This window comes from Anas acuta, chromosome Z (assembly GCF_963932015.1).
Source record: "Anas acuta chromosome Z, bAnaAcu1.1, whole genome shotgun sequence".
Lineage (NCBI taxonomy): Eukaryota > Metazoa > Chordata > Aves > Anseriformes > Anatidae > Anas > Anas acuta.
Genome location: NC_089017.1, coordinates 36261812 through 36284701, shown reverse-complemented (window position 1 = coordinate 36284701; position 22890 = coordinate 36261812). Strand labels below are relative to the sequence as shown.

The window sequence follows — 22890 nt, the reverse complement described above, 5'->3', positions numbered from 1 at the left end:
TTCTTTGGACATTAGGAAGAGAGGAGGTGAAACAGAAACAGAAACAGAAACAGAAACAGAAACAGAAACAGAAACAGAAACAGAAACAGAAACAGAAACAGAAACAGAAACAGAAACAGAAACAGAAACAGAATAATCCTATCCCAGTTTTGTTTGGCATAACCTACAAGCTCTTTCTTTAACAGCGAACATTACTATGTATTCTATATTTTAAATATTCAAGGAGTTATACAGTTCAAACTACCTTGACGATTGCTGCTCTCCTTACAACAGGTCTAATTATAATAACAGTTATTTTTAACAACACGAATCTCTTCTTGCTGTTGATTGCAATTAGACATTCACCTATTTTCTGTAGAGCACAGACCTAGTTTTTTTGTATACAGGTTTTATCTGCATGAACAAAAATTGTCTTCACATTTGTATCTTTGCATTTGCAGATACATATTTACATAAAATACATATTATGTTTTTGAACACTCTTTTCAGCAATACATTGCTTATAAATTATAAAGATTTTTTATCATAATTTTTCCTGCCTGTATGTACTTCATATTTAACTTGCTTGTAATGCAAATAAACCAAGGCTCAGTCTAAGGTTTTCTTTTTCGTTTGTTTATTTTTTATTCTGTGAAGATGTTTTTTTTTTTTTTTTTTTCATGGTTCTATTGCTGTTGTTTGTTTATTATTTTTTTCTCCCTAAGCACAAACATATGGAAGTAAAAGGCATGTTGTCTAAGCAAGAGTAGGTGAAAATCACGGGATTGGCCCTTTAAGAAAATGATATCACCCTATATCATTCAGAATGGTTGGATTACAGCTCTGCTACTTTTGTGCTTCAGTTGAGCAAGTTACAGATATTAAACAGAATGGCACATCACAATAGGACATGAAATGAATTATAGCATAATGAGTGAACACATCTACTGTATTATTATACATAGTCACCTTTTATGTATTATGTAAAAGAACCCAACTTCAGAGATCTAGCTCATTTTTCATTTCAAAAGAATTTTGTAGAGAACATTTATAGTGTCAATTACTTCAGTATCAAATACCAGATTTTTTTTGAAAGCTGGAAGGTGCAGGAGGGGCACACAGAGGTAAGTACATCACCAATCACTTGGACAGCATTGATCTTAACACACAGCTGTGAAAGTAGCAACAACAAATTTCAACCCCATTTTGCTATCCGGCAGCATAACAGCTCTGCTTCAGATAAATGACAATGCAGTGTCAGGGCTCTGACAGGCTACACAGAGGTCTTACCAGTGTCTTGGGAGGAGCACCACAGCTATACCCACCATCCTATTTTACAGGTAGCTGCCTGCACTGATGAGAGAGGTTTATTCAGTAAAACTGATGTCCTGTGGAAAATAGGGCAAAGCAAAGTGGAAGAAAACATTCCTCTCCAGGAGGAAATACCAGCAGCCTGCAAAAATAAGGTTGTCTTCAGCAAGAAAGGAGGCAGATTACAGCTGATTGCATCTTAAAAAAAAAAAGATGAAAATGTTTTCAAGATTTTTTAACTTCAGTTCAGAAAAAAATGGAACATCAGATTCTTCAGCTATCAGAAACACATTCAAGCTAATGCCTAGGCCATCCACAAACCATCCTGCACAAGGTGAAACCTATCTCCATCAAAATTTACCAATGTTTATACAGAAAAAATGTTTTACCTTAACTTCTTGGGTGATAATGGTTCATATGACCTTGTGATGTTTCACTTGTTAAAAACAAACAAACATAAAAGTCAGCCATAAGTAAGCCATCAGGAAAACACACAATGGAAACTGTGCACTATATTGGCATCTCCAAATGAAAATTATATAATTTCTGTTCTAGATAAAATATTTAATTGATAAATGTCATTCATTTGTAGCTTACCTGCGTGCAACTGAAGCATTTACCTATTGGATAGGTAAAACACTTAAATAAGCTAACACTGTCTATACTGATAATAGTGGTTTAACAACTGCAGAAAATAGTTTTCTTTAGAGAAATTATTTCATAGTCTTTTATCTGTTGAAAACCAAACACATTTTAGGAAAATTATAAAAATTCCTTTATTTTACTGTGATAAAGAGATTTACTGTGAACATTAATTTACCTACTCACCACACATTACTTATGAGAGAAGAAGAATTTGAAACACTTTTACACAACCAATAATAGATTTTTCTGTGTTTACTAAGAGGCTGTTTAAAATTCTGTAGTAGCTGAGGATCTTGAAAAACACTGTTTCTAGCAAACCCCAGCATTTCCTTTAACTGCAAAATATTAATTCTACTGGCACCATTTTCGTCTCAAATCCTTGCATAAACAATGTTTATGGTCAACATATTTTTACCAGTTTCTTGTAAAGCAGACCCTGGAATAGATATGCAAACAAGGAAACCAGTGTAAATAAATGAAAATGTCTTCTAACCCCTCTTGCTCATCAAGTAACTTCAGCTGTCTCCTTTCACAGAAAATGACACTTTTACCTCAACTTGTGGTATAACAAGTATACAGGACTCCAAATATAATATGACAAACAGACTTTCATAACTAACAATGCCATTATTATAAAGAATGAGCAAGAATGCACTTGAAAGAAAAAAGAAATATAGTTATTATACACTTGCCCCTATGCCCTCCATTCACGTAACAATGACTAGAAAAAGCTTTCAACTATAATGCAATCTTTTGTTGAAGTTCACCCATCTGGAACCTAGCTTCAGAAAAGGAGAAATGAGACTCCAGTTGTGATAACCTATTTAATAGAAGGCTGTTTTGAGACTCAGAGTAGGCTTAATATTTTAACTTTCTGGTCTGCCCAGGAATCTACTACAAGCCTCCCTGTTACATTAAGTCCTCCTTAGAGAACAGCACATCTGAGAGTAACATCATAGTGCAAGGCAAATGCCAACTGACAGACATTATGATAACCCTCAGGGAGGTACCTCATTTTATACCTGATCCTGCATAATGAGACACAATGTGCAAGCATTCTGGATTCTGGAATATCTATAGATGTGTCAGGTTTTCACATTAGCCTGTCTTTTGGTCTCAAATTTCCTGAAGCTGATGTGTTAAAAATATGTTTCTATTCTTTATGTAATCATCCACTGAAATAATGTTATAGAGTTTATAAAGTAATTCCTGAGGAAAAGATAATAGTCACACTTCCCCCTTCTAATCCATAATTATCAAAGTATCTCATAAAGAATAAGCATATTTATCAACAATATTTTAATAATGGAGAAGAGCTAAGTTAAAGTATCTTCATTTAAATAAATAAATAAGTAGATAAATAGATAAATAAATCTGTAGGTTTCACTGTAAGACATTATCCGAATGTTTAATTAGGAGTCACTGTGGAATAACTGATCCATTATGGCCATTACAGAAAAAAAGGAACATGATTTACATCAGACTCTAGTATCTCATACTAGCTGAAGTCATGTCTGTAGGCACACACATCATAACAAAAAACAACATTAAATATGCCTCAGGATCCTCTAGCTTGGTCGGAGTAGGATTAGTAGGAGTTGATATTTCATTTTCTAACTGCCAATACAGAAAAAAAAAAAAAAAAAAAAAGTTCTAGACCCGTTATAATCAATTAATGTGAAAGTTCATATCAATCAGCAGTAAAATAGATTATAAAATAATTCAGAAGGAAATTTAGACTTGTGTTTCAGTCTAGATCTCTAGACACAGTCACCAGAACATGACTTTTGTTTGTGCTGTGGTAAGGCACAAGGACCTCAAAAAGGCCCAGGCACTGCACACACAGAACAGGAGGCAGTCCCAAAAACCAAAGAGGCTGCAGCCCAGGAAACAAGATAGAAAAAAAAAGATGATAGACACAGGCGCACAGATGTGTATGTGATGGCTTGGATCAGTAGCCTGCCACGCTGGCAATGCTGCTGTTCAAGCTATTTGGCTGAGCTCAGCAGAGCAGGTGGCTGGAGCTGGGGTTCCCATCCCAACCCTGGTCATGCCTAGGATGCCCTCATGTTGGAAGGGAGGTCTTAATTTCAGCAGAAAAAGCAGAGTTCTGAGTCATGGGAAAGCTTCCAGTTGAATTTGTCTAAATTTGTCTAAAATAATAATTTCAATTTAAAAAATAAATTAGTAAAATGATTTGAGTTTTTCTACAAAGGAAAACCAGGACATTTTTCCTGAGGTGTTTTGATTTACTGGGGGGGGGGGAGGGAGTATTATTACTGTTATTAAGATTTTAACTTGCTGTAATTTGATGCATTTGATGTCCTAGCAATGTTTAAACGTAAGAATGACCAGCATATCTATTAAGGTAACGTTTTGAAATGAAGCAAAAATATGATAATAGAAGCCAAATATTCATCAAGCTGGGCTGGCAAACATGACTGTGCAGCACACATACTGTGGAAGTCATACCACTGAGTGGCTTGAACAACAACTCTTCTTTTTTGTATTTATCCCACACTGGGCTAAGGCAATGTAGAGACGTGGAGTGAAAGGCAGATAATTAAATATTTTTCTTTACCTCTAAATGTGGAAAGACTTCATATGTTTTCAACTAATTCAATAATATTCTTTAAGAATTTCTTTTTTAACTCACATGTTCAATTATGCCTGTTTTTTAAAAAATTAAAAATAAAAATAAAAATAAAAATTGTACTTTTGTTGAGCTGAAAGTACAACTAAAAACCAAAGGCTGCGAAGCAGCTGAGAGGCTTTGATTGGACACAATAGGCAGCTGTCCTGAGAATCTAAAGGGTCTACATCAAACTTATTTTCTAATAGAAAAGATTATCAGAAAGCAACATAAAAGACTAAATTCCCTTCCTGAAAGACTTGTTGAGATTATATCTCAAAGGAAGGGCATATCTCAGATGAGGTGGCAGTGGCTGAGAAAAAAAGTCCTTATAAAAACTCAAAATACCCCCGTCTTACAAGCAGTCCCAGTCACAGGAGTTTCAGATGCTTTAGAGCAGATTTCCATGCCTCTCATACAGTTACCACGGGCATGGGAATCCCACTCGTGCAGGAAGTCACAGAGCTGCAGGTGAGACGTGGTGGGAGGAGATCACAGGATGGTGTGATAGTGAAGACCACACAGCACTGATGTGCCTGAAGCTGAAGTCCCTCCATGCCCAGACTTGCAATGCCAACCTAGGACTGCCAGGTAGAAAAGACTGATGCTCCTTAAATCCCAGTGATTTCAGTACTTCCAGTGTGGGTCAACCTTTCAGTGAGATCAGTAAGACAAACCTCAGTGCTCCATGACTGTTTCATGTGCTTCTTTCTCAAGAAATCTTACTGGCAGTGTGTGAACAACTGGGTTCACCAACACCATAATCATGAAAGATTATCAGAACCTGCTCACATGAGCACGGGTATGATGGAGCACATTCCCACCAGTAGCTGTCCTGTATTTTCATAAAGGTTCATAGAGCCTTACTTATTTTTTAGTGTGCCTTTGCTAAGTGGCTGCCTCCTGCCAATCCTGCAATGTCTGGAGCTCAGCAGTAAATAAAGCTTTCCCTGGACTATGCCTGTGGTTTGTCAAGTACACCGGACGAAGGTGCTACATAAATGTCACTAGTTATTTTAGGTGATTCCCTAAGGGAAGGCTGCTATAAAAGATGCCAGGAATAAGTGTTACCACAGCGCTAGCAGTAGACATATAATCCTTTTAGGCCCCCGGAAGAGTCTTCAGCAGTCTCCTCTCACAAGTCATGGCAAGAGAGTGATGAAAAGTTACATAGGAACTACCGAGCACAGGTGCATATTCTCCACTGCATATTCTCAAGGTGCAGAAGAACAGAGCAGAGCTCTTGCCTTTTATTTATTTGTTTGTTTGTTTGAGTATGCCAGCTGTAATCACCCTTATAACTGTTTTCTGCATTAGAAAATTCAGCCATCTACTTTTTTTTTTTTTTTTTTTCTGTCTTCTGGGTGTTTCCCTACCTGCCTGTTTTACTTCAGTATCAAAACATCAAGGCACCTAACTTCAGCTGTATTAGACTTTTTATTTGTTTCTGTTTTCTTTTGTTTCACACCCAAAACTGGTGTGAGGCCACACAAAACTCAGCTCAGATTCTCCTTCTGTTGGTACCTTTGCACTTTGGTACGTTAAGTTCTGGAAAACTACGCAGGGTGATGGACAGTGATTTCTCAGGTGGACTGGTGTTCAGCTTCAGAAAATACTGTTTGAAATGAAAAAAAAAAAAAAAAAAGAAAAAAAAAGGAATAAAAGAAGTGAGAAGACATAAAACAACTCTCTAGGTGATATATCAAGCCTGTACATGCATGTTCACATTTCTTCCAGCTGCAGCCTTGCTCAACTAAAGTATATAAATACTTCTGGCAACATATCAGGAATTTTCCTTTTGCTAAGCATTAAGAAAAGACATCTCAAAGACAAAGCTAATAAAATTTAGCCTGGTGTAGTATAGCTGCCTGAGTTTCACATGGAACTATTTGGCTTTTAATACCATCTTCCCCTACTCTTCCTGACGTGGTAAGTGAAGGAATTTTCAGCAATCCTTGTCCCCAGCCCACATCTTTCTCAGCAGTGCATAGTAAGCAGCCAGTACGACTGATGACCCCCAGCTGTAATCATCTTGCCTCCCTCCTGTGCAGAAAAAAGTAAATAAATAAATAAGTAAATCTTCCCTCTTCCCTTGCTGTTAGTCTGAGCAGTTTAACCAGTCTGCAAGCTGCAGTCTGGGTTACTCCACCAAGCCCACAAGCCCCGGACATGACCAGTGACAGACGTGGAGAAGCATCTGCCATGTCTCCAAGATCAAAAAAAAAATCCAAACATTTTGGCTTATAAGAGAAACCAGATCACTTGTCTGGGCTGATAGAGTACAAACCCAGCAAGTCTAAGTAGGCTGCAACATGATGCATTAGAGCTTGAATAATGTGCAGTTTTCTTTTTAACTATTGTTTTTAGATAAGCAGTGTCATAATAAATAGACCTAGCAAGCAGCACTCGTTTTTCAGTAGCAGTGAAGCACTCCAAATGAATGTTTTCTGTTTGACAGGCTTTCTCTCCCACTCTCTTCACCCACCTCCCTTCTCTCCCTCCCTCACACCAAATTTTTTTTTTTTTTTCAAAATAAACATCACTTCATTCCCTTACCATTATACACCCCTTATACATGCAGGTCAAATACACAGCAAGGACTGGAAGAGACACGTGGTGCTGTGGACTCACTGCCCTCCTGCCTCGGGCGTCCTTTTATAAATGCATCACGCTCCAGCTAAAAGCAGTCTGTGATTTTCTCTGCTGCCTCTGGATGGGAAGCCTGCTCCAGGACCTCCCTGCTCTGACAGGAGCCTCTTTAATTCCAGGCTACCCTGTCTTCTGCACTTGCTTTTTGTGCTAGCGTTATCTTTCAGTTTTAATACCTTTTCACCCTCGATGAATAAACATTTGAAGCATTTTTAGATGACATTCGTATCTGCTCTCTGCCTGCCACTTCACTAGATTAAAAGGACATAAACTCTACTTACATGACACAGTCTCCATCCCCTCAATTTTCTAGTCTGTCTGGTAGGCCCTTCTCCCTATCAGTCCCATTTTCAATTAAGTTTTTTGAACACAGATGACCAGACTTGCACTCACTATTCCAGGCAAAGTCTCGCCAGTGCCTTGTATAATGGCAGCAATACTTCCCTCTCTCTGCTGCAAATGTCTCTCCTGACACATCCTAGATCACATTTGTCTTTTTCATGGCTGTCTCCTGCTGGCATGCTGAGCCCAGCCAGGACACTCCGCTCCTTCTCCTCCTCCATCATTTCCAGCTGATGAACACCTGTGAAACCTGGTAAAGCATAAGGGTCAGCTAGACCGAGGGCTGCTCCTACTGCATCTCTTTATTTAAGACTGCTCAGAGGAAGACAGAGGCATAAACGAGCCTGCAACAGCTGTCACGGCAATTGTTACAGCCAGGCAAATCCCGTAAACACTTTCCACTCCCATTCTCTGAGCAGCCCCCAAGATCCAAAAAAGCCACACACCACAGAATCTCCTCAGCCTTGGTACATTTCTCAGTGGGGAAGGAAGGAGTGGGAAAGCAGCAGCAAAGCCACACACAAACACAATACCACAAACAGTTTTTTTTTTTTTGTTTGTTTCCTAAAGGTCTGAATGAAACAGGCTAATTTGCAAAGGAAATGGGAAATTTTATATATCAGAAAAAATATGTGTGAGGGAATAGGGGGACAACATTAGCGTTGCTCTGGAAGAAATATTTTCACTGAAATATTAAAAACGCTGTTCACACTTAGGAGATTATACTGTAAAGGGAGCAGAATTTTGTGTATACTACTGCTTAATGTGATCCAAGGAGAAAGCCTGGTAACTACCTTCATTCTTTAAACCTCACTGTTTTTTGTAAGCTAGCTACCCATGCCATCTTTAGTATCACAAGAGCATTCACACTTGTTTATTTTAAAACAAATGTAATTAGACTTCATACCTAACACCTTAAAGCCATGCCGGAACACAAGGAAGTCTATTATCTTCATACCACGTATTTTAGGATTTTTTCCCCTACCCCATTAGCAGCTTCCAGCCATTAGACAGAAGACTGACAGTCTGTAAGACACCTGTGTGGCTGCCTTGTTTGCACGTTTACCGTGATGATAAGGGATTGAAATGCTTGATTCCCCAGAGGCCCTCCTTGTTTTTTCCCAACAGAAAATGTCTCCCTATATTTCAATTTGGGTGTGAAAAATTCTTATAAGTACAGGACATCTAGTATTTAGATAATATCTTTGTGCAGAAGAATGTAAAAAAAAAAAAAAAAACATTTTCTACAGGGCTCATGCAAATCATCTCACTACCTGCCAGGAGGCAGAGTGCAGCCTAAGAGCAAACATGGGGCAGTCCGCTCCACCTGACACCAACTGTGGCCCTGGGACCCAATCCATCAAAAAGCACCACTTTTTGCATCAAATACTAAACTAGAGGAGAAAGAAAAAAAAAAAAAAAAAAAAAGAATTGTTGAAACCCATCAAAATTTCCCTAAGCCACACTAGATATACTTCCAAATGCACTTGAATGTATTGCAAAAAATTCAGGTCCTGTTGCTCAGGAAATGAGGTAACACCGTTGACTACCAGGTCATGTGGGCTTTTTTTTTTTTTTTTTTTTTTATATCAGCAGCACTGTCCAAAGACCGATTTTTAATAGCTACTCCATCACCTATCCCCATTTATACCATTACAGTAGACCATGCCACAGCACATTTGTTATAAATTTCTTCAAGAATAATGATAATAAAACTAAGACAATTACTCTTCCAAGCGCTAACATTAGGGTATTTTTTAAAAGAACATATTTGATTGAAACATAAAGATTAGCATTAAATTCTTCCACCCCCTCTTTTATTTGAATAAGAAAAGAAGGTGTAATACAGATGCTTGCCTTGATATGACATTAAAAGACAGTTTGGGTCAATATAATTACTGTAGAACAGCAGATATTTTTTAAAAAAATCCTTAAATATTTGTACTTACTGATTTTACCCTTCAGATGCATTTAAGCATTTTAGGGTAATTGGCTAAGTCCAAGACATGGATGCAAAAGTCCCTCACTTAATGTATATACTACATGTGTACTACCATTGGTTAATTCTCCCAAAACAGGGAAAAAAAATATTTCTGCAACAACATTTTAGAACACATCTATGTGACTCAGAGTGACCCCCAGAAGAGCTTCTTTGCACTTGATGGCAGGTTTATGGACATGTTGTATATGTCAGACTACACCATTTTTAATAATAAAAAAAGACACTATAATACTGTTTCCTTGTAACCAGGACAGAAAATCATTTGGTAAGAGTAAGAACATTTATTGGTTTTGACATAAAAATTTCTTGCCGTGAGGTGGAAACACTGTACTCCAAATACCGGAAGAAACGTGAAATCTCAAGGGCTATGTTCAGTAACTCTTGGTTCAAAAGCAGACGCGGCAGGTGCATTATTTAAGAGCTTGTCAGAGATGATCTTGTACAGCACACTACTCCAGGATTCATCTCCTGCTATGCCTGGGAAGGGGATTCTCATGTAAATATATGGCAGAACCAGCTAGCTGCCTGTCCGCATGTGCAAGCCCACACTGCCCAACCCACTTCAACAGCACTGTGGTCACTACAGAATGTTAATTCCAGAGAAGGTCTTCAATACTGAATGCAACTACTCGTCCCACATATCCCATGTAAGAGCAGTTTTTTGGCTGAGCTCTTCAGTATGCATTTGTTCTGAAAAATTCAAAGTGGCATTTCTCACAGCAGCCATACTTGATGTTCTTAAGCATATTTTGTATTGCTGAATTCAGTGTTAATTTGGTACCATAAAGATATAGGAAATTCAATGCAAATGAGAAACAGTTGCAGACCAAACTACTGCTTTGAATTTACTGACTCCTGTACATGCAAAAACTTGACTATATTTTATTTAACAATATTTTGCTTGTCATTTTTTCAGAGCATAAATCCTTGAATAGAAGCTAGCCAGTTCAGGATTTCAGTGGGACTGATCCCAAATAAGCATGCTAGTAGAACAAAAGAGGTTCCAAACTGTTAAAAAAAAAGCAAAACACCACCACCAGCAGCAAAAAAAGTAGTTTAATTAGATCCTCTATGTAGTAGAGCTAGAGTTTCATCTGCATATGACATGGGAGCATTATTGCCTTAAGAACAGATTCATTCACTTGTGCAAAGGACATGACCTGTGTTTCTCTAGAAGATACTCCAAATACTTGTGTATCTGCAAACCTACCTTTCTGTTTCTCTCATTCATTCACCAGCATTTTGGGAAGAAATAATTTTCTGTATGTTTTTGGTGCCAGAGTGAAAACAAAGTCCTATTGTTTGAAATATTCTAATACAGACTTAAAAATACAGAAAAATCACATCAAGTTATACATCTAGCGTATAATATAACTGAGTAGCTTAAAAATAACTAGGAGAGAAAGATCATGCCTAAGTACGTGCAGGAGAAATAACATTTAAAGTTACATATTTTTAGAAAATACCATTTTGATGGAAAGTACTCCCACCAAACATGTCTATAGTGGCCAGAAAGAAAAGACAGACAGATTAGAAGAAATGGCTTTCCTAATGCATCATTGCACTTAAAAGCATTTGAGAGGGGAAAGAGATTCAAGACAGAGCCATTGCTTTTTTGTACTATGGAGAATGTTGGCCACGTTTGTGGTACAAAAAATAGCTGTAACAAAACATTTCTGCATGAAGTTGTGTTCTGCAGTGGTAGTAGAAACTAAAAAATGAAAAAGGAAGGTGCACCTATGTGAGTTTAACTGAAAAAAAGGATGTAGCTGTTTATCACCTCTCACTTGCACTGAACCCTGAAGGAGAGAAAAATTAGGATGATTACACATTTAACTGTGATCATCTTGGATTAAAACACATAATTCCTAGACTGTTTACAAGCCATCAATACATATATTAATAGGCAGATATATGGCAGGTTGCTTTAAAACTGTATTACTGTACTGTCAAAACTAGCTCTGGTACAAATTCAAGATATGCAGTGTTTTATTCTTTTTAAAGGAAAGCTTTATTTTAGGGGTTTAAAGTAATCTCTTATGCCTGAACTATTACACAAAAATACAATATCCTCTGCAAACATTAAGTAGATGGCTTCTCTTTTGTTAGTAAATGGAGTACACCCCTAGCCTTTTAAATTTTTGAATGGCTTTGAAAATAAAAGGTGTCTCCAACATAATATTTTATAACAGGTAAATTATATCTCTTCAGACAAGAGTAACAATTAACAGAAAGCATCTGCACAGTGTTTATCTTTACAATGCATTATTGTACTAAGTAGCACAGAATCTCCGTGTGAGTGAAACCTTATGTTATTTTGGGGGACATCTGGAAAACTCCTCTTCAGCGTTAACTGTAAGAAATCTGACAACTCTGAGGGAAAAAATACCGGCATTTCCCTCCACACTCTTCTTCACTGACAAGTAGTACCCCATCACTCACAATGCAGGTAAATGACCTAATCAGCTTAAGCCTTGTTTTAGTACTTCAGAAAAACAGTAATTTCTCAGCCTGGGGTTCATGAAACAGAAATTACCATAGGCTGGACCTCAAAGCACAAGAGGTTTATACCTCTGAAATTTGTAACATGCACATCACTTTCAGATATAGGCTAAAGGAGAAAGGTTTAATTCCAATTTCCACTTGGATTTCTTCCATTTCTCCCATTATGACTAGTACAACCTCCCTCTCCCTCAATAGTATATATTTCCTCTAGTTCACTCTATTTCCCCTAATGATTTCCCATAGTTCATTTTGTGTCCTAACTCAATGGAAGCTGGATTGACTTCTTAATCAAAAGCCTACTGTAGTCAAGAGAAGCCTTTGCACTGGTATGAACAGGTTTTAGTCCTTGATGAGGAAACCCAGGAAACATTTCAGTGCATCATCCCTCTCCCTTATCTTGCTGAGCTCTGTATACTTCAGCAGGCCTGGGAGCTGGAGTTGTTCTGTATTTCCCTCCCATGGACATACAGGATAACATAAAGCTTTATATCTGATGAGATAGTTTGTGTCAGTTTATTTGTGTCATCTTATCCCATGACACAAACAGGAGGTGAAAAACTCCTAGGTGACGTACTTGAAGTCTTATGGCCTCCAAAAGCTGATACTCCCAAAAGCTGAGAATGAAGGCAGTCAAGAAACTTAAGACATTATAAATTTGTTGATTTAGCTGGCCAGGAAGAGCTTTGTGAAACCTAAAACTGTCTATCAGTGACAAAATTGCATGCATCTGTACTGGCATGCCCTCTGACTGAATGCCAGTTCTCCCTACAAACAGCGTTCTACACAGGTGAGACTGTCGTACGCAAAAGGAATGAGAGGGAAAAAAGACTTAGAAAAATGCATCTTAGAAGTTACTTATGTTTAATGCTTAAAAGTCTGAATGCACAAACAATAATCTACCATTATAGAAGTACTGGTGGTCAATACAATGCATTAGAACTATGTACAATGACACAGTTTAGTATCAAAATCTTTCTACAATGTAGAGTATTACGAAACTGTTAATGACATCAAACACTAAGCACTTAAGACACCATTTTTTGCTACCACATTTGGAACTTCAATGAACAGTCCATTTTAACTTGCAGCATCAATCCATTTCTAGTATGAAATTAAGTAATTTTCTACTTATACAATAAGATTTATCTACACGGGTCTTTTGATTTTGATCCATAGCAGCAAAGGCACTGTACATCAGCAGATCCACAGACTTAAAGATTTTTTTTTAAAGCATTCAAAAAAAAAAAAAGTCACAGATCATAGTTTAACAGCAACAACAACAACATAAAAAGATAACACGTTGTCTCTGGCACAATGGCTCAGTCTATGTCCGTTTTAGGGACATCCAATCAAGACTTGGATTGAACTGCTGGCAAACAAAGCAAGTCCTTTTCCCAAATGAGATTCCATTCCACTTTGTATGTCGGAATGAGTGCTCTTGTAAATCCTACCTCAGAGGTCATTGCTTTTGTAGTTTGTATATTGGTAGGCATCCATTCTTATTTCAGTGCAGTTTCCAAAGAACATATCAAATATTTTTCATAATCTCTTGTAATTGAAAAATTGCCCAAAGACACATATCCCCATTTTCAAGGAAACATTGCAAAAGTTTCCAGAAGTAACAAAGGTGATTCTTTGAGGCAACTTATTGTACTCTCTACAATATAACAAAGAGAGGTGTTTATATTAAAAAACCTAGCTTGACACCAAAATGCTTTATGTTCATCAACAGAAAAGCATTGAGAACAAATCTGTACACAAGATGCTATATTAACATTGCAAATATATAAATTAGCACATTCTTACTTAAAGTGAATTTTAGATGTGAACTGAATTTGCCATTCATCACAGGCATGTAGATTACTGGCTACAGTTTGCGATTTCCTAAGTTTCCAAGACTGTCTAAAATAGTTAAGTTACAGCATCTTCCCACCAAATAATTATACTGTAATAACACTTAAGAGGTCTCATCCAAGAACAGGACTAAAAAATATAACAAAGTTTATTTTTTTAAATAGAAACTACAAGTCTATTTAGTGTAACCTTCACTATCTCCTGAACATCCTTCTCCAAAATCCCCAATTTATCCACTAGCAAAAACACAAAGTATACAATGCACCTTTTAAACTAAAGCCGGGCCAGACAGCTTTATTTAGTCAGTTCATTGTTAGAAAGCCTTCTTTAAACAAAATAAATACATTACAGCTATAATACATAATTAAAGAGTCAAGTTCACTGTTAAGTATGCTTATTGAATCTTCCAAGTAGCTATCTGACAATTTGGTATCACAATTTGTTAATGAGCATTCACAAATCAACAGCAACTTAAGAGGGTAAAAATAAATTCCACAACTGCGATGAGCATTTAAATTCTCAGTTTAGAAAAGGGAACAAAAAAAAAGAAAAAAAAAGAAAAAAAAAAAGAAATACAGCAAAGTGCTAGGAGAAGGAGTTCTGCCTGCATTTAGATTTGTCTCTAATAAATAACTTCATAGACTGTAGCTTTCTTGTCCCCAGAGCCAGTGACAATGTATTTGTCATCCACAGAGATATCACAGCTAAGCACAGATGAGGATTCTTTGGACTACAAGAAAAAGACAAAAAGAAAATTATATATTTTCTATCTTTCCATCCAGAAGGGTTTGAAGATTAATCAGAAGAGTTTATTGAGAGGGAATACATAGAAAGCTCACTTAAATACATCCGCTATAGGTTCAGATCTAAAGTGACAGGGTGGCAACTTCTGCTACAAGACCGTTACTCCAAACTTGTTTCACCTAAGGCTCTGTGACAACAAAAAAGGGCAGCAGAAAGGAAAGCGAATGTTCTATTCAACACTATGGACCTTGAAATAATCTGTCAATCCATCAAAAACAAGCAGTCCCTTCTATACACTTTACAAGCAATGAGCACTTATTAATATTTTATACATTAGCCTTTGCATAAAAGACATCTTTCTTCTTCCTTTTTTTTTTTCTTTTTTTTTTGGATTTAAACCTCATGGAGAAGCACTACAGAGCCCTACTACCTACAGGTATGAAACAGTTCCAGAGAAGAAACTATATCTCATCTCAGTATTTGCTCAACACAGAAGACAAAACCCTTGTACAAATTAATTTACATTATCAGGAAGGATGTAAATATAAAAAAGATACTGTGGTGTAATAAGAAGGTGAAAGGAAGACAGGATATGTCAGGATGCAGTGGCTTTGTCTTTCCCAGCTGTTCTTTTTTCAGATTATGTGTATGTATTGTCACATTTTACTTGCTGTTTTATTGCATGTTTCCTATATATATGTCTACATTTTCTTTTCTGCCTGTCACTGCAAAAGCTAAATACTATCCAGTCATGATAAGTTTTTTGCAAAGAAACCTCTGCTACACTGCACAAGAAGTTTATTTCTCTACTCCTTATTAAGAAAGCTATACTAGGAGTAATAGTTTTGAGTTAGATGGGCTCCTGAAAGGACAACTCAAACTGCCTGTGGCAGGTCATTCCATAGCTCAATACTCTCCATTAAGAAAACTCAGATTTCTCTTGCCAAGACAGACTGCTCTAACCTGAAAGGCAGAACCACAGCAGGTATCAGTACAGGTGAGACCTGACCATTTAACCCTGAACACCAGCTAACTTAATTGGAAAAAAATCCCAGCATAGAAGTACCTGTAGGTGATAGAAGAGAAAGACATGCCCCAAATCCTGATTTTCTGTAATGGCACTGAAGTGTTGTTAAAATTGGGCTCAGGGGGCTAAAAACTGCAGATAGGTTAAAACTCCCAGTTACACTTCACAGTATCCTTCCATAAGGGCACAATCTTCAGCTCGGGAGTCTGCCTGTCCAATCTACTAACTTTATGCATTCCATACAGTAAAAATATGTGTTGGATACATCTTTCACTAGTTTAGCTACAGGACCTTCAGTGAATGTTAACCTAACGTAACTTGGGTGCTGTATTACTGCAATATGGACAAGCAGGTAAGAAAGAAAGGTATTAAAAACAGCTTCAGAATAAATGGTTAATTTATCGTAAGAGACAAATTACTAAAACATTAGAAAGGACAAATGCTTATGTCTATTTAATTACAGACAAAGTCTTAAGGAAACATAACAATTAGCCAAGAATTTCTGTTATAAACTCCTTGAGCTACTTGGGATGTGCAGCTCTACTGCACTGTAATGTGAAGTGGAAAACAGCTTTTAGGAGATTATTACCTGGAATATACTGGCTCCATAAGGTGTTCTCCAGGCATTAAGAAGATTATCTTTTCCAGTGCTTACAAACCATTTGCCTGCAACAGATTGTTTAAATGTTATTGTTCCATTTTGTTTTCAAGGAATGCACCCCAAGAAACAGACTAGTCATAAAAACAATGCATTCACATGTTAATGAAATATCTATCCAAAGAACAGCCATATTTTTATCTGGTTACACTAAGGTGTTTGATGACAATATAAGGAGTTTTCACAAAAAAAGCAGCCATACAGATTTTTGTTTATTTTTAAAAAATTTTAATACTTCAATTTAACATCTATTTTTTTAAATATCTCTACTTTCATCTAAAGGTGATCTTGAATGAATTACTCAGGAAGTAAGAAAGGAAAATACTGGCATGGAAATATTTGCTTACCACAGTGAGCAAATTTGAGTGACAGCACACAGCTCTCATGAAGATGCAGCTGATACTTGTCCGGCTTAGTAACATGCAGCACTTCAACATTACTATTCTCCATTCCTACTGCCAACCATTCACCGGTTGGACAATAGCCCAGTGAGAAGATCTGGAATTAGCACAGCACATGCTTCAGTTAGTAAGGAATGAGAACGAGATATTGAAAACCGACTTCTTGTGACACTGTTAACACTATGCGAAAACACATCTTGGTCTGCCACAGTTTTAAAAACATGATAATCCAATTACTATAGTAATCAAGATAAATTAGTTCATGTAAACAAATCTCAATTAAAACTGTAATAGCAAAGCACTGAATCAAGCTATAAAAGTTAATGTCCTAGCTTATCTGACAGCATTTTAAAATATTTTTGTAAAATATTTTTGAACAAGGATCTACAGAAATAGGAGCAGATTGTGTACAAGAACACTTTAATCTGGCAATTCTTTAATAAAAAGGATTCTCCACTGCTCTCATGGGAGAAATACTAATCTGTCAAACAGTTATAATCCAGAAAGATGTTTAGCTGCCATATCCAAAAAAAAAAGTGTGAGACTAAGTGAAAAATTCTTTGGAGTTCTCTATGTCTTTTTTTTTTTTTAAATAAAGGGCTCGACAGATTTTTCTTAACATGCCAAAGCTTCTAAGATTGAACCTGTGATGTGAAGTCATGTTGCTGTAGCTGTCTCCCTTCTCTGAGGTCCCAGGATCTGACTGTATTGTCCAAGCCTCCTGTCCATAGTTTGGTGCCATCATTAGAAATGTCAATACAGCTGGCTCCATCTGTGTGACCCTGAAATTGCCTGAAAACATCAGAAGAAGATTCACACATTCTTGCATTGGAACGAGTGAGTTCTGGTCATGAACTCAAAATACCTCCTTTTTCTTTCAGTCTCTGACATGCAGCCATTAAAGACAACAGAAAAGTATATGTCAGTGGAAATCCAGCACTAATCTAAAGTCTAGGATGAACATGTGCGTTTTGTGATGAATTGATGAAGCAATCAATCTGGCCAGACACCTCAAGAAGCATGCTTTATGAATCAGGTATTTTAGGGATCTTTGTTGCTGTGTGACACCCACCATTTGACTGGGAATACCACATACCCCTGAAAGAATAGCATGACTGCATGTCTGTCAAAATTCACTTGCTTTAAGAAAAACTGCAGGGCATCAACAAAATGTTTTTTTTTTTGGTGGTGGTGGTGTGTTTTTTGTTGTTGTTGTTGTTGTTTGTTTGTTTAAAAAGCTGCAAAACTGAGAATATTAGAAGGTGAAAGTTTGCCTTTACATGCAATATTGAAAGAGTATATGTAATAGCATGTACACAGTGTAGTGCACAGAGAAGGTCTGTATGACTGGCTCTTAGCTAACTGTACGTTAGTGTTGAACAGCAACCCATATTCCTAAGAAGTTCAGGTGTGCAATGCAGTAATTTACACACACTTGTACCTGAAACCTATTTGCTGAGGCACTGATTAAAGAGATTGGAGTGTGAGCACAGAGTATTGCATAGGAAGAAAGAAATCCATCTGTTCAAAGAACATATAGCAGTGTCAACACCAGCTGATCTTAGGCAATTATAGTTATGGGGCTGTTTGGTAGGCCTGAAATTATGAAACTCTCAAAGCTTACAAACAACTATATAGACTTCTGTCAAAGTACTACCATAGTTATTGCCTAGCAATGAAATAGAAGGAGCAGCAACACTGATACCATGAAAAAAAAGAGTGTATTTATGCAGAAGAGCATGTAAGGCTATGTCTAATTAATTCTTCACAACCCGATGATCTGGTTCTGTCGACCTACCTTACCAAAGTCTGGTTATGCAGATCCCACACTGCAATGTTCCCATCACTACAGCAGGAGAAGCAGACCTTGGAATCAGGGCTGATCGCTAGGGCATAGCAAGCTGGAGCAGAAGATGTCAGCTCTGCTTTAATGCGTGGAGTTGGAGCTGCCAGGTCCCAAATGGATAATGTGCTGGCTTCCCCACCAACAATCAGGGTGCGGCCGTCAGGGAGCAATCTGCAGGAACGGATGTAGTTATCTCTGTTCTGTGGAGACAGAAGCCATCAAGAGATTACTCATGAGGAAAGGAAAACAGCATTAACATGAGAGCAGAAATCCATAAAAGTATTGTATTCCCTCCTGGTTTTAATGAGCCATTTATACTTATGACAATGATAAAGTATATTAATGCCAGAAAATTACATGACATTAGGGAAGTACTTAAACTTGATCTACAAAATTCAGTAGTGAGAGATATTTAATCTTAATTAGCATCAGAATGCAAAGACCTGAACCCAACCCCAAACAATTCAAGATAGCTGTATTCGACAGCTTGTGTAGAAAGTTACGTTTTCATACGCTGTTTATTTCAGCACATTAACCTCTCGGCATGGGGGAGTACCAAATTCACTGCACACCCCCCCCGCTCTGCTCCAGTGAGACTTGCTGCCACCATCTCGGAGATGTCAGAGAAAAATATTTGGGCAATTTTCTTCATTTGTGTAGCAATTTGTGTAGCAATTCATTATATGTCTGGATGTGCTGCACAGTTCTCATTTTACTGCCTCTGTAACAAGAAGCAACATCTTACCAAGAACTGGTAAATGACATGAGAAAGGCTGCTAACAATGGTTCATCTTGTTAGCACATTCAAATAATTTGTGAATAACACTCAGGGATATTTTTAATTGTCACATTAAGACAGGGCGATGCATTCACACACATACACAGACACAAAATATGTGACAATCTTCAAATATTCTCTGAGAATACAGCTGCAAGACAGCAATTTTTAGCATGATAGGATATCAAGCTTTAACATTGCCAACAAATGTCAAAGTTTATAAACAATATCGGGTGTGCTGTCTTTGATCTTCCCCCCTGCAAATACAATTTTAGGATATTAAAAATGTTTTGATTCACTGGGGGAAAAAAGACACAAGTACTACAAGGAATATACTTTAAACTCCATTCAAAAAGGAACAACGAAATTACAAATGAAATACCAAGCTCTGATACCAATGACAACACTCAAATAGCCACTGTCTTTTGTACCTTACCAGTAGCATTTCAACCTTAAGAGAACCTGCCATTTTCTTCCACTGTCATATGCCACCGTTCACCTACCAGGCAGTCCAGCTGAGAGACGGGACTCTTGTTGCCAGGGTGGCTGATGTCCCAGACTTTAACACAGCCCTTGCCACCCGTGTACACGTGTCTTGTGGGGTTGCTGATGGTAACTGCACACACAACTTCCCCGTGATTCAGAGTGTTGATCTGGCGGGCATGGCGAGGGATTCCTGGACCAATGAGGGCATCAGGAGGGAAAGGAACAGGCTGCATCTGACCATCTGCACTTACATGAAATGAGTAGGCTCTATGGGGAAAAAAAAAAAAAGATAGGGGTGAGAGGAATAAGACTGAAGAAGTTTTTCTTCAAGCCTGTTTAAGAAAACAGATTTATAGATGTGTTTCCAATGCAGGCATTCATCAGATTGTTTGCTTAGTTCCTCTTGCAATTTTTTCAGTGATGTAAAGAAAAAATCCTTTAGATATTTACAGCATGGATCTCAAAACACACGCTTTTAATGGGACAAGCAAAGGACCATCTACCAATCAAATGAGCTTTCACAACTTATGCAATGACAGTTTCTGGCAATGTGTGGGGAGACCACTGCCTGCAGAGATGCAAATGAAGGACGGGTCAAGGCCCACTGGCAGACAGAAATAGCCGGCCTGTTGCTGCAGAGCACTGGGGCTAGGTGACTGCCAGTGGACATTTGGTTGTTCCCTTACTGACTAACGTGGACTTCAGCTGGACTGCTGCCCAGCTGCCCTGAACACACCACAGATCACATGCAGCTCAAGTGAAACTGCCAAGCACTATGTGTAAGGGTGTAGGGAAACCACCACCACACCACCATCAAGGAGTTAAGCCCTCAGGCATGCTTGCTGACACCTGACATGACAGACCAGCAAAAATACATTGGGATGTTCTTCCTTCTTTTGAGCTTACTTTCTTTCTCCCTTTTTATTTATTTTTTTTTTGTGGAACTGACACAACAACTACAAATCCCAATTTCTCTTGCCAGAATCAGGACTCTCACTGAGAAAGAATGTGTTGTGTGACTGCCAGCTATGCCACCTGTGAATAACCTATCAACAGCTTCATCTCAAAATATTTTCCAAGGAGAACAGTTAGGTTGTGAAACTGTCTTGTTCTTAGATGCTCCCTGACACATCACATCTATTACAAGAGCACAAACTTAAGAGGATTCACCTAAACACACCAATGCATGCTTAACAGAAATCTTTAGTTTCCTTAGACCTAAAACATCACAAAAATACAGATGAAAAGAAACAAAAAACAAACAAAAAAAAAACATTGTCACAATGGTGAGAATGAGAAGAGCTCACAAAAAAAAAATAATTTTATGATACTACTTAGAAAGCTCATTTCCTTAATTGTAGCTTGAAAGTTGAGGAAGGCAGGCTTCAGAATTCAACTACTGATTTTGTTATTTAAGATTCATAGTGCATTAACATCTGAACAATAATTTTCAGCAGGATAAATTGCAACTGCATTTTCACCTTTCTGCCCAATTCCCAGAGCTTTACATACTCTTCTCATCCTGCCCTCTGTTTCTTGTTCTGGCAGGTCTGAGTGACAAATCGTATCATCATTCTCCATTTTTTGACATTAAACACATTCAGGGAAGGGTAGGACAGATTTCTGTGGTTGTCAGAAGCAGCAAACTGCCAATATAAGTAGAATCTTGGGTTCAATTATCACCACAGAAATCTGAAATATCTTCCCCATTATCTCCTTAATTCCTGTTTGCTGCAGTAAGGTACTGAAAAAAGAAGCTAAAATCTCTAACAAAACAAGTGGAATTTCATTATCATCTCTTCTGATTTCTGCCTAAAGTTTCAGTTGCTCTGTAGAGCGAGAATGAACACTTTGTTTATTGTTTTCATCAGTCAGAGAGATTTTTGCCAGGCTTATGAAGTACGTAGGGAACAAATTTGAACAACCGCAGAAATAAAGCCTAGTTCTGGAGTGATCAGTGACTACAGTGTTCTCATTCTAACCATTATTCCCACCAGCACATGTGATTAAACTGTTGCTTTTTTTTTTTTTTTTTAATAAAATCACACGGCATGTTGCTTATTTGAAATACTCTAATAACCTACAAAATATCTGACACTATAAACACCCAGTGAGCACTTTTTTTCTTCTGTCCAGATCAGCTACCTTTTCTATTTATGTATTGTACTATCCTCAGTTCTCTGAGATATGTCCAAAGTGGAAAGAGAATTATTAATAGCCAGACCCCTGATGTGCCACATGCTACCAACTGCATTTCAACTAATGCTCAACAGTGCAGAGTTACGCAACTTTTGCTTTAAGGGACAAGAAAGAGTAAATGAGAAAGCAACAATCCCAAATGGTAGCTTTGAAAAATAATGTACCTAACAACGAAGAAAAAAGGAATGCAGCCATGCTAAAGGAGTAACAGATTTCAAAGGTTTCAGAAACGCAGGCTGACAAATATTTAAATGCAACTGTCATTTCAAACTGTCATCAATATGTCAATGACATTCAAAATCCTTTGAGATGTAACAGAACTTGAACTGGTTTGATTTCAGTTTGCTACATGAGCAGAAAGGTCTGCACAGTTCACATTTCTCAGTGCACAGCAAGCAAACCCTAGCAGAGCTGGTCACCTCTCTTGGATCCGGCTCCACCAAGGATGAACCTGAACAGTGCAAACATCTGAATGTCACATCAGGAAATTTCTAAGTGCCCGCTGTATGTGTAGAATGAAAGTCTGCACCCCGCAGAACTTTTAATGCAAACAGCTGACCTGGTGGCTGCTGCACACAATTTCCAAACCCACCTTATGCAACAGCCTATCAGAGCAGATCAACTGGCAGAAAGTCAACTGAGGCGAACTGCAGTGTGTGCAATCTGAGAGTCAGATATAGTTTATGATTCCTGTGATATGTTTGTACAAGAGGAGTTACAGGCACTAGGACTGATCACTTCTCCCATGATAGGTTACTAATCCTGCACGTCCACAAGCTCAGTGGGAGGTAAATATGCATTCAGTCACACGCAGGTGCGTGACTATCTCCCA

The 22890-nt window shown here is 37.7% G+C and overlaps 1 protein-coding gene across 2 annotated transcripts in view; it reads right to left on the bottom strand.

Moving 5' to 3' along the window:
* Positions 1–12909: 12909 nt before the first annotated feature.
* The window catches only part of LOC137847939 (transducin-like enhancer protein 4), a 97842-nt gene continuing 87861 nt past the window's right edge, over positions 12910–22890 (bottom strand). For both annotated transcript variants that reach the window (XM_068666658.1, XM_068666659.1), the window contains exons 15-20: positions 19877–20126; positions 18548–18795; positions 17394–17541; positions 16696–16846; positions 16280–16356; positions 12910–14649 (exon numbers count right to left, since the gene is read on the bottom strand). In XM_068666658.1, coding sequence (XP_068522759.1) covers positions 14542–14649; positions 16280–16356; positions 16696–16846; positions 17394–17541; positions 18548–18795; positions 19877–20126 — 982 coding nt within the window. In that variant the 3' untranslated portion in view covers positions 12910–14541. The remainder of the gene's footprint in view (positions 14650–16279; positions 16357–16695; positions 16847–17393; positions 17542–18547; positions 18796–19876; positions 20127–22890) is intronic.